The sequence below is a fragment of the Carassius gibelio genome, chromosome A7, assembly GCF_023724105.1.
Source record: "Carassius gibelio isolate Cgi1373 ecotype wild population from Czech Republic chromosome A7, carGib1.2-hapl.c, whole genome shotgun sequence".
Taxonomy (NCBI): Eukaryota; Metazoa; Chordata; class Actinopteri; order Cypriniformes; family Cyprinidae; genus Carassius; species Carassius gibelio.
Window position 1 is genome coordinate 16,243,073 of NC_068377.1, and position 14,483 is coordinate 16,257,555.

Consider the following 14,483-nt stretch of genomic DNA (forward strand, 5'->3'; position numbering starts at 1 on the left):
CGGCGGTGATATTATCACAAACATAAAAACACGTTATTAACTTGTTATCAAAATCCCCAAAAGTTTTACAGGATTATAAAAGTACCTGAAAGTGATGCACGGGCCTCATCTTGCTTCAGCAACTGAGAGCAAGACAGTCTCGGTGAAATGTCCACTTCTGAAACCAGACTGGTTGCTGTCGAGGAGGATGTTCTATGTGAAAAGGCAGAGACTTGGTTTAAAACTGCTCGTTCAAGTGTTCAAGAAGGGAAGGGTTTGTAGTTCTCTAAAAGAGATGGGTTAAGGGTGGGTTTCTTAAGTAGTGCGGTTATACATGCCTGTTTAAATGCTGTGGGAAAAACACCAGTGTGAGTGCAGGTACAACTGCAGGAGAAGTGGCTAGAATGAGATTAGATGGAATGGGATCAAGTGGACAAGTAGTAGGTTTATTAGAAAAGATGAGTGAAGAGAAGGATGTGAACGAGTGTATGTTTTCTTGTAAAATGAAATTAAAATATAAAAATTTGCAATTTATAATGGACAACTGTCATTATTCAGAAATATAATACTGCTGAATTTTACTATTAATCAATGGATTTATTTTAAATTGTATGTATGTTTTGTTCTCTCTGTGTTACAAATGTCATCTATTGGTCATGTAATCTGGGATAGTGTTAAGGATTTAATGTTTCCACACTGTGGCTCAGGAGACACTGTATTTTATTTCTTCCTTTGTTAGGAAAAAAATGACAGTAAACCAACCTGTCTAATATAAAATAATAGTGGCAAACAGCAGTCGAGTGGAATTAATGCTGCCCTTTTGCTTACTTAGCTGTGCTGGTAAATCAGCCATGCTCTCTATCTGTACAAGGTGCAATTGTTTCATGCACAGGGTCAAACTCATGCTGCAGCTACTTCAGAAACACACACCGTTAGGAAGAGTGGGCATGAATAAATGGGAGTCATCAGATGAAAGGAAAATGTATCTAATGTGGTCTGTGGTTGTTCTGTTGTGAAGAGAATTTAAGGCCTCAAGGTTTCCCCATTCTTTTAATACAGAGCACTGCAGGCCTGCTTTTTTAAATGTCTGTGGCCTGCCCAGCATGGTAATACTAATTATGGCAGGCTGATAAGATAAAATAAGATAAAACATTCTCTTTTCACCTCTTCACTTTTCAAGGCTTCCCAGTTTGGCCTATCCTGAGCATTATTTTCTGCCTTATTTATATTTCCACAAGCTTATTATTATTATTATTATTGTTATTATTATTATTATTATTATTATTATTATTATTATTATTATTACTTTTTTCAGATTAATGTTACTCCCAAGTGTTTTGGTGACTTCTGTAAGTCTGTAACCCTCACATTGACTCTCTCTCGCTCTCAGTTTTATGACCTCAGTTCACCAGCTGATTCCTCTGGTAGTGCTCCAGGATGTCTAATGACGGACAATAGTTGTGTGAACATGGGCTTTCCTTCCTGTGGGACCCGGGGCCGCTGCCATGGAGAGTGGGGTTCCTTCAGCTGTCAGTGCACACCTGGGTACAGCGGGCATCAGTGTGAAAAGGGTAATTACACAGCAGTTGTTCCAAAGTTTTAGAACTATGTCTATTTGCACAGGTGGAATGTGAGAGAGACTGAGCCTTCGTAGATAAAGCAGATAAGTCATTGCTAAAGAGAATGACTGAATGGATGTGAAAACTCTCTCTCTCTCTCTCTGTGTGTGTGTGTGTGTGTGTGTGTGTGTGTGTGTGTGTGTGTGTGAAAGCTTTTCAGTGGGGCAGTGAATATATTTGAATTGCTCTGTGTAGGAGGGATAGTGTGAGCACCCAGGCAGCATTTCACGCATGCCGAATCTTGGCACAAATCATATTCAGAAGTGTTATGAATTTGTAGAGCTTCTTTATGTATTGCAACTGGAACATCCTGTGATATTCTCACACTGCTTTTCACTGTTTATGCCTGCTTTTTAAGGACTGCATCTGAAGAACACATTTGTGTGTTTTACAGAGGTCCCTGAGTATTCTTTTGATGGAAGGAGTCACATACACTTTCAGCTGGCCTTCACTCTCCCAGCCAGACACACACAGGTTCAGGTCCTGGTCCGGACACGCAAACACAGTAGCTCTATCCTCAGCCTGCTGTCCAAAGAACAGAATGAATATCTCAAACTGGAGGTTAGTGCTCTTGAAAGCATTTTTTTTTTCTCTCTCATGCTTTTCATTTCCCTTGAATAAAGCAAATGCATTATCAAGGTTTTCTTTCTGGTGAAGATTTATTATTATCATGTTCTTTTTGAAAATAATTTTCTTTTCAGAAGCCTCACATATTAAACAACAACAACAACAACAGAAAAGTTGTAAAAAAGTACAAAAACTTTACCAAACCTTTGAACAGTAATAGAAGAGTGCATATAAATGAACAATACATTTTTGTCACATTTCAAGTATAGATTTACATTCATTTATTATGAAATAAATTTAAATTAACTTTGAACAATATTATACTTATAAATTAACATTAACTTAGATATTATACTAGACATATTGAACACCTTGCCAACACACTGCCAAGTGATTTTTTATTATTATTTTTTTTTTATGTTTTTAATGTCTCTTCTGTTTCCCTACAAATTTGTGCCAATGAAATGTCCTTACAACGAATGAGCAACGTCGACCGCCAGCATATAAAGATTATTTGTTCTTGACGTGCTCTGTAATAGCAGCCCATCTGGCAGACCCCAAGTACGTTGTTGCAACAGCGGTGCAATGTGGGAATTTGAATGGAGCAATGAGTTTGTGTTTAATCATAGAGGCATTAGTATGCGTCTCCCGATTCGGCTGATACACTTGCAGAATGCATGCCATCTACCCTCACACTCCAAGGCTGTCTCATTTTTTCAAAACCTGCTTTAAGATGATGCAGTTGGATTGCTGATTGCTGCTTTGTTTCTCTCCCACTCCCTCTCTCTCCTCTCCTTTTTTTCTGTCTCTCTTTCTCTCCCATGTAAATCGTGTCTTATTTATCTGTGGCATGAATTAGACGTGTCTGTGAGACAGGTTAGAAGACATTCTATATCCCCTAAAGTGGCAGGCTACAGATTTTATTACCTACTATATTATGATTCTTCCGGGGCTGCACAGGGGTGCAGAAACTGATGCTGCCTTTGTGCCATGTGCAAAAGATTAAAACCTAATCTCATGCTGTGCTTCTCTCAATTACCTTAGCAATAATGCTAATTGATGTGATGTGCCAATACCCATTTAGCATTGCCTGTTGTATCTGATTATGACGCATCATCTCACAGAGACACTTCTAGCAAGGTGTTCTTGTCATCAGCAGATGAGGAGGAAATAATAGTTTGATCATCTAATTTCTTCTCAAGAGACTTAGCCACAACTTCATAGTGGCAGCAGAATATCAATACAGTGTGTGTTTCTCTTTAAATTCTAGGTATTCTGACTAGTTTACTGTGAGATGTATTGAGGTGTTTTCATCTCATAATTTTAGCCATTAGACCCAGATATTTAGGAGTAGCTCAAATGGATGCTGTTTTTATAATATCCAGAATAGATTTAAAGTTGGTCAGTTGTGGTATACAAAGCCAAATGTTAAATCATTAGTGCTTACTTGTGCCAGTATTCTGTAGTATGGTATATCACAATAATTGACATGCACAATATTGTTATTGTGGGGCCTTCAAAATACTGTGAATAATTATTTATTACAAATTATTCCGATTTTTAAATGCAATTAAATAATACTTTTCCCATCAACTGGTTAATAAGCACAAAACTGCTGTATGCTGCATCAATGAGGCATGAGCACTCTGATGTAAACAAACCCAACAAGTTGAGAAGTGCATGGTAGAACGAGTGAATGCACATGCACTCTTTGACAGCAGATGGCACTGATGGAACAGCAAAAATGCAGCCATTACCCCATAATGTAGCTGCGCTATGTTCTAAAACATTTAATATCATGTCATCTGGCCCAGTGAAGTGCCTTTTCCTTATCCTGAAATCGTTCAAAGCAGACAATGAATTTCTTTTGGTCTTAGATATTACCCTACTCCAGATTTGGGGTGAAGCGCACAATGCACTAGAGCTGAAGATCTTTGCCCGAACCCGACGGGACCCGATGGGTTCGGGCTTCATTTATATCATCTTACACGGGGCTCGGGCCGAGCTCAGGCTTGCGCTCTGGTTTGCTAGGTAAACGAGCGGTCGTGGTGTGTTTCAATTAGTGTGAGAAAGATGGGAAAATGGATGCTGAGTAGGTGAAACGGAGGCTTGCCTCTGGCGTTTACGTTTTGGTTGCACCAGCAACTACATCAAAGTCTGAGGTGTGGAAAAGTTCCCTTTCGATACTTCACTCATACTGCGTAAGGGGAAAAGCTCCTTTTTTCCTCGATACTGAAGCCTTTTTTCAATAACGCAGTGCAACTGCACTGCCATTGGTTTAATCTGTAAACTTTTTTAAACCAATGACAGCGCTGCGTAGCTGCGCGAGCCTGTGGCGATGCAGCGCGCCAAAGCCCGCCAGAATGGGCGGGGCGAATGGCTATATAAGCAGGCAATCGCCAGAGGAAATCAGATCTTACTCCTTCAGCGACGACTTCACTTCGTTGGATCTCTGCTGAACGCCTTCGCCTGGAACGAGCTCTCGCCGTCGAAGAGGCACCGCAGCGGACCAGCTGAGACCGCCGACCGCCTGCAGCGCCGGCGTACTCGCAGACAGCCGCTCTCAGCGCCGATCTCGGGCCGCCCGCTTCCCGTTTCCGGCCGCTTCTCAGCGATCTCCTGCCGCCATCCGGCGATCCTAAAAGAGCTTTTTCCAGCGGTTTTCACCGCTCTAAAAGAGCGTTTCTAACGGCGTTTTAACGGCGACGGCCATGCCGCGCCACAGCTGTGGCACATACAGAGCCCCTCTGCATGAGGACGACGGCCATGGCTCGCGCCCTCCCGTCTTTTTCCTCCCGCGAGCCGGCCAGGAAAAGACAGCGGGGAAGAGGGGCCCAGCGCCCGGATTTGGGTGTGCTCACGCCAGGCCCAGCGCCCGCGTGCCTCACCCTCTCCAATGAGAGAGCCGTCCCCTGTCCTCTTCTCATGCCCAGAGCAGCGTCCCTCGGCTGAAGCGAGCGACCTCGTCTCTTTTGGCGGAACGGAGGACGAGCCGCTTGACGACTCCATGTCACTCGCGGCTTCTGAAACGGAGGACTGGGCCGGCGATTCTGACCCCGCCCACCTGCCGTCACTGGAGCCCATCGACGCCAGAGCTGGGATGGATGCCGAGCTTCTCCGCATCCTCTCCAAGGCTGTTGAGGAACTCCATTTGGAGTGGGCCCCCCCTGAAGAGCCGACACGCAGCAGGCTGGACGAGTGGTACCTGCCAGGACGCCGCCAGGCCCCCCGCCAGTGACCTGCCCCATTCTTCCCTGAGGTTCATGACGAGCTGACAAAGTCGTGGCGCGCCCCCTACTCGGCCCGCCTACGCACTTCCTCTGCAGCTCTCAGCTCAGTAGATGGCTCTCAGGAGAAGGGCTATGAGCAATTGCCGCCCCGGGATGAGGCCGTGGCTGCTCACCTCTGTCCCCCCGCGGCTGTGGGGTGGAAAAATAAGAGAGCCCTTCCTTCCAAGCCCTGCAGGACGACCTCTGCCATGGCTGGCAGGGCCTACACTTCTGCGGGCCAAGCCGCTTCATCTCTGCACACCATGGCCATATTGCAGGTGTTCCAGGCAAAGCTTCTCCGTTCCCTGGATGAGACTAGCTCTAGTGAACCTGCTTTCCATGACCTCCGCAGCGCCACTGATTTGGCTCTGCGCGCCACGAAAGCCACGGCCCAGGTCATCGGACGATCCATGGCCAACCTGGTTGTGCTGGAGCGCCACCTCTGGCTCAACCTAACAGAGATTAAGGAGAGCGACAAAGTGGCCTTTCTCGATGCCCCAGTCTCTCCATGCGGCCTCTTCGGACCAGCGGTAGAAGGGTTTACAGAACGCTTCACTGCAGCACAGAAGTCGTCCCAAGCCATGCGACACTTCCTGCCCAAGCGCTCCACCTCTGCCCCGAGTCGCCCCAGGACTGCGCCGACTCAGCACCAGAGCAAACCTGCCCCTTCTACCCCCCAGGCGGCACCCCCTAAGGAGCAGCACCCAGCTCGCCCCACTAGGCGCGCTAAACCGCCTAGACGTCAGGGCCCCCGGCAAAGGATTGTGCTGGACCCGACGCCTAAATCCTCCTGATCGTTGGGGAAGAAAGAGGAAGGGGCAAAGTCCCGCCGCGGCCGGACCACCCCAGAAGCTCTCTCGCCTGTCTGCTGTGCGACCTGGGCCCACTGTTGTTGCGTCCACGCAAAGCGCCGTTGTTATGGCGAACACAATAAATATTTCACATTTTCAAAAAGAGAGCACTTTTCCTCTTCCACACTCGTCAGTGTTCAGGCCCCTGATCAGCGGTCTGCCATCCGACACTATCCAGCCCCTTGTCACGCGGGCCGAGGCCTGGCAGGCCATCCCCGGAGTGTCCAAGTGGGTGTTGGGGATAATAAAACACGGATACTCACTGCAGTTCGCCCGAAGACCCCCGCGTTTTCGCGGAGTGATTCCCACCTCGGTAGAGCCGGACGATGCTCAGGTCCTTCGCACCGAAGTGATGACGCTGTTAAGGAAGGGAGCCATAGAGATAGTTCCTCCCTCAGACAGCGGGTCGGGGTTCTACAGCCGTTATTTCCTTGTCCCCAAGAAAGATGGCGGTCTCAGACCCATCTTAGACCTCAGACACCTGAACCTTTCCCTCATGAAACGGAAGTTCAAGATGTTGACACTGAAGCAGATCCTCACGCAGATTTGCCCCGAGGACTGGTTCTTCTCGCTGGACCTGAAAGATGCTTACTTTCACATCCAGACAGCCCCCCATCACAGACGATTCTTGAGGTTCGCGTTCGAGGGTGTGGCTTACCAATATACAGTCCTTCCCTTTGGGCTGTCTCTAGCTCCCCGCACTTTCACGAAGTGCATGAACGAGGCGCTCTCCCCTCTGAGACAGATGGGAATTCGCATTCTGAACTATCTCGACGACTGGCTCATTCTAGCCCAGTCACGAACCGAGCTAGACCACAACAGATCCATGCTCCTGAGCCACTTACAGTGCCTAGGACTCAGGGTCAATTTCGCCAAGAGCTCACTGCTCCCCAGCCAACTTATTACGTTCCTGGGAGCAGTTTTCGACTCCGTCAATATGAGGGCGGTCATATCACCAGAGCGCGCTCTTGTACTTCAGCAGCTCGCGGCCTCTGTCAAGAACAAAGCCTGTTTCCCTCTGAAGTTCTTTCAGAGGATGCTAGGGCTGATGGCTTCCGCCTCCCCAGTTTTACAGCTCGGCCTCCTACGAATGCGGCCCTTGCAGTACTGGCTGAAACTCCGGGTCCCACCTCATGCTTGGCGGCACGGCCGCTTTCGCATCAGGGTCAACCAGGCCTGTCTAGCAGCCCTGGAGCCTTGGATGAACCCTGTTTGGTTCAGTCGTGGAGTACCCCTACAGGCGGTTTCCAGAAGGATGGTACTCTCAACAGATGCGTCCAACCTGGGTTGGGGTGCTCTGTGCGAGGGCAGACCAGCCTTCGGCTCGTGGTCGCACGAAGAAAGCCATCTTCATATCAACTGCCTCGAGATGCTGGCAGTAGAATGAGCCCTTCAATCCTTTCAGGCAATCTTGGAAGGGCGCCACATCCTAGTCCAGTCGGACAGCATGACAGTGGTGTCCTACATAAATCACCAAGGCGGCCTTTCGTCCAGCCGCCTCTGCGCACTGGCAAAGCGCCTCTTGGAATGGGCATTACCCAGGTTGCGATCGCTCAAGGCGACACACATACCTGGCAAGACGAATCTGGGAGCAGACATGCTTTCACGGAGCAATGTCCCCTCGGACGAGTGGATGCTCCATCCCCAGACAGTTCTCAAAATCTGGGAGATTTTCGGGAAGGCAGAGGTCGACCTCTTCGCCTCAGAAAGCAACTCTCATTGCCCAACTTATTTTTCAAAGGAAACAGATGCACTGGCCCACAACTGGCCCAGCCTCCTTCTTTATGCTTTTCCCCCGATTGCTCTGATCCCTCAGGTCATCAGACGAGTAGGGAAGACAGACACAGAGTCCTCCTAGTGGCCCCACTCTGGAGGACCCAAGTTTGGTCCTCGGAGCTTTTCAGGCTTTCCATGAAAGCCCCATGGCCGATCCCCCTGAGGCGGGACCTCCTCTCTCAGGCGAACAGGACAATCTGGCATCCACAGCCAGAACTCTGGGCTCTGCATGTATGGTCCCTCGATGGGAGCCTCTGAGCCTCCCCGGGGACGTACTACACACCATTGCTCAGGCAAGAGCCCCGTCTACAAGACGCCTCTATGCCCAAAAATGGTCAGTCTTTTTTGACTGGTGCTTAGCACAAAACAAAGACCCTGTTGAGTGTGATGTATCTCCGATACTGTCATTTCTCCAGGAGCGTCTAGAAAAGGGTCTCACCCCTTCCACACTCAAAGTGTATGTAGCAGCCATTGCAGCATTTCATGCTCCTATTGCTGGCCAATCAGTGGGTCGACACAGCCTCATTGTGCGTTTCCTGAGAGGTGCTAGGCGGTTGAAGCCCCCACGCCCTCTTACCGTTCCCACTTGGGACCTTCACACGGTCCTTGGAGCACTCAAAGGACCTCCCTTTGAACCGCTGCGGTCAGCTGACCTTCAGCCCCTAACGCTCAAAACCGCTCTGCTACTTGCTCTAGCATCGGTCAAGCGTGTTGGCGATTTGCAGGCCCTCTCGGTGAGCCCTGCATGCCTTGAGTTTGGGCCCAATGACTCTAAGGTCATTTTAAAACCCAGGCATGGTTACGTACCTAAAGTGCTCTCGACGCCATTCAGAGCACAGGCAATTTCCCTCTCAGCTCTGCCTCCGTTGTCAGGTGAGCGAGAGCTGGATTTACTCTGCCCAGTGAGGGCTTTGAGAATTTACATTGAGCGGTCTCAGCCGTTCAGGCAATCTGACCAGCTTTTTGTCTGCTTTGGTGACCGCACCAAAGGGTCTTCGGTCTCAAAGCAACGCCTCTCGCGTTGGATAGTTGAAGCTATCGCTCTATGTTACTCCTCTATGGGCCTTGAGTGCCCCATAGGAGTTAGAGCCCACTCTACTAGAGGGATGGCCTCTTCATGGGCCTGGTCTAGTGGTGTCTCTATCAAGGACATCTGTGAGGCGGCCGGCTGGTCCTCGCCGTCCACTTTTGTCAGGTTCTATAACTTGGATATCCCGACCTTGCATGCTCGGGTTCTTTCGGTTTGATACGACAGCCTCTAGCAGACTCTGTCATCATACCACCTCCAGGGAGCTAGCTCCCTCTCAGCAGTGTAGCGTCAAGGGTTCGATGGCTCCGGCCCTCTCACTTATCCTCTGGACCCCAGGGTGTTCAAGTTAAGTCTTGTCGTTCCCTACCGTGGCACGGCGCGGTTGAATTCATTCCCCATACGCAGTATGAGTGAAGTATCGAAAGGGAACGTACTCGGTTACGAACGTAACCTCGGTTCCCTGAGATACGGAACGAGTACTGCGTTATATGCCGTGCCACGAGGCTGCGGGTTCAGTGTCGTCGCTTCAGTCGTATGACCTGATTTCCTCTGGCGATTGCCTGCTTATATAGCCATTCGCCCCGCCCATTCTGGCGGGCTTTTGCGCGCTGCATCGCCACAGGCTCGCGCAGCTACGCAGCGCTGTCATTGGTTTAAAAAAGTTTACAGATTAAACCAATGGCAGTGCAGTTGCACTGCGTTATTGAAAAAAGGCTTCAGTATCGAGGAAAAAAGGAGCTTTTCCCCTTACGCAGTACTCGTTCCGTATCTCAGGGAACCGAGGTTACGTTCGTAACCGAGTACGCTTTGACCATGTTTACAATGAGAATAATGAGTGAATAATGACGCACAATCAGTGAGTGCAGGAACGCGCTGAAGCCATCTACAGTGGATTTAATCATTTTCCTCCACAAAAACATGTAGGCCTAGCCTAATCTCTGTGAGTAAAGGTTTTTTAAATGATAACTAAATATATGCATAATGTAGAAAGAGTAAATAGGCTAATGTTGGCATTGTTCTTTTATTACATGTCAGCTGCTAGTGGCGAAGCAAATCTGGTGAAGCCTTTATCTTAATTTCGTTATTGCCAAATATCCATCTTAAATTAACATGTATCTTAATTTAATTTGTTAAAAAAGACTTGTTTTTATTGGTGTGTTGGTCTATTTATAGGCTTAATGAGACTGTGTCTATTTAGAGTGTTGAGATGTTAAGATGTTATTAGGACTTATTTCATTTCTTTATTGCAACTTTCAAGTGGTCTAGTGTATGTTTGTTATGAATAAATTGTTAAAATATGTATAAATGACTCATTCTTGACAAAAGGCACAATAGCTGTGTGCGTGCGCACATTTGAATAATGTTGGGCTGTAAACGGGTTCAGGCTTTTAAAAAGCTGTCAATCAAAATGTACTGTCGGGCTCGGGTCCTGTCGGGCCTAACTTTTATGGCCCGATTACAGCTCTACAATGTACTAGCTCAATTCCAGTAACTCTCCATGGTATCTTTAAGCAGCCCAGATATAAATCTGATCGGGTCTTTTCCATCCTCACTGCGTTCTGGAATATTAAAAAATCGAGGTTAGCCCTTCTGGGTCTATTTTCAAGATCGTCAGTTTGGTCAAGAAGAGATGAGTTGCAATCGTCACTTCCATGTTGAACACTCTTTTGAAGTTTTTGCCAACCAATGCTTACTGAAAGAATTTGACTGCCTCAAGTAACATGTGAGGGGAGCCTTTTATTAGCTTGACTGAATCTTGAATTAAACGTGCCCTGTCCTCTTTTAAACTGGCCCAGCCAGTTCGGACACTAGCTGACTCATCAACAGATTGTCCATTGTCTTTTTCAGGTGTATCCTTATCCTAGCAGTATCAAAATGCAATAAATCCATTGGATCAATATGAAAGTTATTTTTCATATTGAAACTGATGAAAACACACAACATAGTAAGTTGATCTATATGAGAGTCTCTGAACTCAATACTAATCTTATATACAGGCACTGTACTAAGAATACATTCATCAGTCATCGCTTTCAAAATGAATTCAGCAGGTCATCATGTTAATGCTATAAACTAATTACAGCAATAAAATAAAATTTCATCATGAACAAGAAAATGAACAACAATAGCACATTAGATCACAGAAATTCCAAAATGACATTTTGTTTATATTCAACTTCCAAAAGTTACATTAATTTAGTTGACTAGTGCTATGTGCTGTATAAACAAAAACATAAATATGATTCATCTAATTAACACGCTATTGCATAGCTTGACGGTGATCTACGGCTCTGTGTATTAAAGCCACTCCTTTGAATATACTTGATGAAGATTTATCGGTACTATTAATCACAGAATCGGCTTTCCTGGCGAGATAGGCATGGCAATCACATGCAATTTATTGTGCAGCCCTTGTTTGTTGATCACAAAATAAAGAGTAGATGAGGAAAACTAGTATACCGGGTGTATTCAAGTGCCTCCATTGCTGTCTAGAGTGCGTGAAATGGTGGGGTGTGATTAGTTGTTATCATTTACTGTGTGTGGAATGGTGCGCTGTGATTGGTTAAGAGGATATATTGCATTCTGCAAAAAAGAGTGACTGGCGTTTGTCGCATTTATCGCGGATGCATGTTCTATATCAGAATGCTGGCTTCTGCATCAGCAGCATGACACACATGTATGGTGCTACTCTAGTACTCTCAACAAAAAGTATTCTCGTACCTTCATAAACTTAAGGTTGAACCACTGATGTCACATGGACTATTTTAACAGTGTCCTTACTACGTTTCAAAACCTTGAACATGGTTGTTCCATTGCTGTCTATGGAGGGTCAGAAAGCTCTCAGATTGTATCAAACATATTTTTCATTTGTGTTCTGAAGATGAACAAAGGTCCTACACGTTTGCAACAAAATGAATTAATAACAGAATTTTTGGGTGAACTATCCCTTTAATGATTCCCAAGGTTTTGACGTTGATCGACGATGTCTCATAATATTTTTTTTACACAACAAAATATGAAAAGGTAGGAAGAGAACCCAGGCATACACTGCACTATGTTCTTAATATCCAGTGATCCATAACTAAATGCCTTTTAATTCTTAAAAATGCAACTGGGCAGATGTCTTCACTTGCTGCTCCAATGGATGACATTGGTTTCTGTATCATTGGGTGGGGACAAGCAGCATGCCGACACCTTTCACACCAACAAGCGATGAGAATGAGCATCTATACTGTAATTTATGATGTAAATCTTACAGCAGTAGTTCTCAATTCCAATCCTGGAGTAACACTGCTCTGTGCATTAGGATTTTTCCCTTATTAAACTCACCTGATTCAGATCATCAACTTGAACTAAGTTCATGAAATAAGACAGAAATACTAAATGTGCAGAGCAGTGGTACCCCAGGACTGGAATCACGGTTTTAGGGTATTAAAAAACAACAAAAGACTCAAAGATTTTCCGTGGAGAGATTAAAGTAAATGTTCTTGTTAATTAGTACGCCTTCAGGTTTAAATACCTACCCAGCGTAGCAAAGCCTTGAAATAGTCAAACAGTCGATACAGAGTAGGCTATGGGAGAGGAAGAATTTCCAAAGGTTCACAGAGGTCAACTGTTTATTTGTGTGAACTGTTGTTGATGAAATGTGAGAGAGTCTCACTGCCTTTTGCATCATTGATTAGTCTTTCTTTTTACATTGCTACAAAGCCAGGATCCAGCATGGAGGCTGGCAAATTATGCTCTCAGGGACACATGCAGAAAGACTCTGAAATTAAAATTAAGGATGGGGATTTCTTCAGGAAATCGGCTAGCTGCACTTTGTCTCACAAACAAATACAAACCTCATTGTCAAACATGGCATTTTCATCTGTGGTTTTTTTTTTTTTTTTTTCACTGGATATGAAGCTATGGCTAATAACCATGTGCATGTAAAGTAAAACATCAGTTGAATTATTGTTCTTAGACTTACAAATAATGCAAAAAACATTATAGTGGAGGGCTCCTTAGATATTGGATGACTCAAAGCGTAAAACTGCAGAGTTTTGTACTGTACTTTGATATTAGACACTATTTATCTCACAAATCCTCATAAATAATAAAGCTTGCCATAGAAAATGTATAAGAAACAATCAGTTTAAGAAGCGCTTACAAAGGGAAAGAGAGAGTAAAAGAAAGTCTCACAGCTGACCACTATAGAGTTGGAGGAACAAAACAATAATATAGTGGTAAACCTCACTGAAACCATATTGAATTCCCTGCTCTTAGTATCTCCAATTAAAGGCCCGATATGTTTAATTCTGTCAGTGCCCAGTTGTTTTAAATGGTTTTTTTTTTTCTATCAGATCCTGTCCCAGTCTGATATCTTAAGTACCCAGTGGGTCTTCTTTATCCCACACTGAACCTCTCTTACTTACTCTCTACCACCATTTCCATAATTTCACAGCTGTTCTTTGTCTGTGCCACTATATATTCTCCAGATTCTTTAGAAAATTTACAAAACTGTAAATTAATTTATTCTGACCGCATTATCTCTCTCTTTTTTGTCCCATTTTCTCAGATCTATCAGGGTCTGTTAAGTGTCTTCTACAACCTCGGTGATGGGGACTTCAACTTGACATTGCCCTCTTATCGTTTAGACAACGGAGAGTGGCATGACATTGACTTAGATCGTCATGACAATGAGATGACTCTGCGTCTGGACGGCGGGGGAGGACGGCGCGAGGTCACGGGATTGCCGGGTCGCAGTCGGGAGATAGTTATTGATCCTGCTGTGGTGATGCTGGGCAACTCATTCCCCTCAGGACACAACAAGAGCTTCCAAGGTAAGGTGCAGTTGTGCTCCTGAAGCTCTGTTGGTAGAGCATGATGCCAACAAGCTAATGACATAGATACCAGTCTCTGAGGATCATATGCCTAATACATGTAACTACAGTACATACTGTAATGCAAAAGAGAAATGATAAATAATACACAATAAAAACATTAGTGATGTATCACAGATAATCGTTTTTTTTTTCTTGATTTCTTTAAAATAATACAACAGATGCAAAATTACCTCCTGTTATAGCTTGTAAAGGACAAACAAGCTCAGGTGTCTCATTAAATGAACAAGAAACTGCTTTTTGAGACCGTTTTTCACCTGCTTTTTCAAGTGTTGTTTTTTTATTATTATTATTATTTTTATAAAGTGAATGGTTATAACGATGTAGCCTTTTTACATTACTGCTAATGATAAATGAAAGGCATCATAATAGGCTTCATTGGTGTCAAAAATGATTAAGAATTGCTATTCTAGTTCTAAGTGCATTTTCTTATTTATGTTTTACCTTGTTATCCTGTGTCTACATAAAAAAAAAAAATAATAATAATTGGCTAATAAGCACCATGGTGT

The 14,483-nt window shown here is 45.1% G+C and overlaps 1 protein-coding gene across 1 annotated transcript in view; it reads left to right on the forward strand.

The window, feature by feature from the left end:
- The window catches only part of LOC128016668 (neural-cadherin-like), a 242,598-nt gene that overhangs the window by 208,655 nt on the left and 19,460 nt on the right, over positions 1–14,483 (forward strand). Inside the window, exons 27-29 of the mRNA XM_052601356.1 lie at positions 1,370–1,550; positions 1,993–2,159; positions 13,650–13,914. Coding sequence (XP_052457316.1) covers positions 1,370–1,550; positions 1,993–2,159; positions 13,650–13,914 — 613 coding nt within the window. The remainder of the gene's footprint in view (positions 1–1,369; positions 1,551–1,992; positions 2,160–13,649; positions 13,915–14,483) is intronic.